The sequence below is a fragment of the Myotis davidii genome, unplaced genomic scaffold (genome assembly GCF_000327345.1).
Source record: "Myotis davidii unplaced genomic scaffold, ASM32734v1 scaffold1267, whole genome shotgun sequence".
NCBI lineage: Eukaryota > Metazoa > Chordata > Mammalia > Chiroptera > Vespertilionidae > Myotis > Myotis davidii.
The window spans coordinates 11,047-13,108 of record NW_006298271.1 but is presented as its reverse complement, the minus strand read 5'-3'; the positions used below and the strand labels follow the sequence as shown (position 1 = coordinate 13,108).

Here is a 2,062-nt window from a genome sequence, read left to right as displayed (position 1 = left end):
GGGATAGAGTCCAAAACCTGGGCATATGCCCTGTCTAGGAATTGAACTGTGACCTCCTGGTTCATAGGTCAACACTCAACCACTGAACCATATGGGTGGGTGGGGGGGCAGGGGAGGGCAACCACTGAACCATGTTGGCAGGGGGGGGGGTTGCCCTGACCATCTTTAAATATCCTTCTTTATAATCTCTTGACAATGGTGACCCTGTGGTTATTCCAATTCTATTAGACAAAACAGAGTTTAATTTGGGGGAATTTATGAGAGTCCCACTGGGGTTGTGATCCCCAAATTGTTTCCTAGTTCCAAGACCCTTCTGTAGGCTCTAAGCCTGTGCTTAAATTGTGCGAAGAAGGTCTGAGCTGTAGTGCTCTGGATGTGTGTTAAAGGAAGATTGTGGAAGCAGTAAAGGGAGAGCTTATTATTTGTTTGGTTTTTTTGTTCGTTTATTTTTGGCTTTTTTTGTTTTAATGAATACTAATATGAAGTTTGAGGCTGGGGAATGGAAAGGCTTACAGTTGAAGCTCTCAGAGGTGCTGTGGAAGAATTTTCTGGAATCATAGGACCTAAAGGGCCTGAGAATTGATCCTTTCAAAGATGACAATTGAAGAGGCTTGAAAATAATAATTTTTATTTGTTCTCAATTATCCTGAGTTATTTCCATTTATTGATATGACACTTTTGAGTACATGATTGTGTTTAGAAGTAAGCTATTTGATCAAGATATCTTTTCTTATCATGTAACCAGATTTGTCAAACTGCAGCTATCTGATTTTTTTTCATATTTCTTAAAAAAAATTTTTTTTAATTGCTTAAAGTATTACAAAGAGCATTACATATGTCTCCTTCTGCACACCCCCTCCCCCACCTTGACATTCCCCTGGCCTCCCTTACCCCCCAGTGTCTTGTGTCCATTGGTTATGCTTATATGCATGCATACAAGTCCTTCATTGATCTCTTACCCACCCCTCCCAACCCTCCCTGGGCTTCCCACTGTAGTTTGACAGTCTGTTCAATGATGCTCTGCCTCTGTACCTATTTTTGTTCATCAGTTTATATCTGATTTTAAAGAGGTGTTTCTGGGAGTCTCATTTACCCCGTTGTAAATTATATTTATTAAGGTTACACTAGCTGCTAAAACACATGTCCAAAAAGTATATACTGATTCCAACATGATAGAAGTTTATTTCTTATTCATATAAATTCAAAACAGAAATTCTTATTCAAGAGGAGGCTTTCCTCCAGGAATGACTTGGAGACCCAGGTTCCTTCCACATTGTGGCTCTAGACTCTGCCACCTTCAACTAATGGCTTCTGTGGTCACCATGCTCATCTACATCAAGCTATAGAAATAGAAAAAGCATGGAGGACAGATGGCACATAGGAGATCTTCATGAGCCATCCTGGAAGTGATTACAGCCACTTCTGCTCACCGTTTTGTGGTTAGAACTCAGTTATACACAGTCACACCTAATTGGGAGGGAAGCTGGGAAATGTAGTATACCTGTGTCCCAGGAGAAGTTTAAATTGTGTGAAACTACCCCCTGGCAGTTTCTCACTCTCAAAGCCACCAAAATTGACCTTAAATTGTTCATGATTTAAAAAGAAAATGTGCAGCCTGCTGGTATAGCTCAGTGCTTGAGCATCAGCTTATGAACCAGGAGGTCATGGTTTAACTCCTGGTCAGGGCAGATGTCAAGGGTTTCAGGCTCGATCCTCAGTAGGGGGCATGCAGGAGGCAGTCAATCAATATTTCTATCTCTCTCTCCCTCTCCCTTCCTCTCTGAAAGAAATAAAAATATATTTAAAAATAAAAAGTCCAATTTCATTTTGGGGGGTATTTTAAAAAGTCAGAGTTTGTACCATCATGTCATAAAATATGTTTGTTGGTTCCAGGTTTATGGCAAATGCAAAGCATTATATTATGTGAACAGGCCACTAAGAATTCTTTATTTACCTGCTTATAACTGCACTCTTCGCCCAGGTAAGAGAGCTCTTTTATTCTGTTTATTTGAATGAAAGATGGAAAAAGTGAATTAAGCAGGGTTATGCTCCTGTTCTTATT

The 2,062-nt window shown here is 40.0% G+C and overlaps 1 protein-coding gene across 1 annotated transcript in view; it reads left to right on the top strand.

Moving 5' to 3' along the window:
* The window catches only part of FETUB (fetuin B), a 6,386-nt gene that overhangs the window by 1,752 nt on the left and 2,572 nt on the right, over positions 1-2,062 (top strand). The window contains exon 3 of the mRNA XM_006773919.2: positions 1,894-1,981. Coding sequence (XP_006773982.2) covers positions 1,894-1,981 — 88 coding nt within the window. The remainder of the gene's footprint in view (positions 1-1,893; positions 1,982-2,062) is intronic.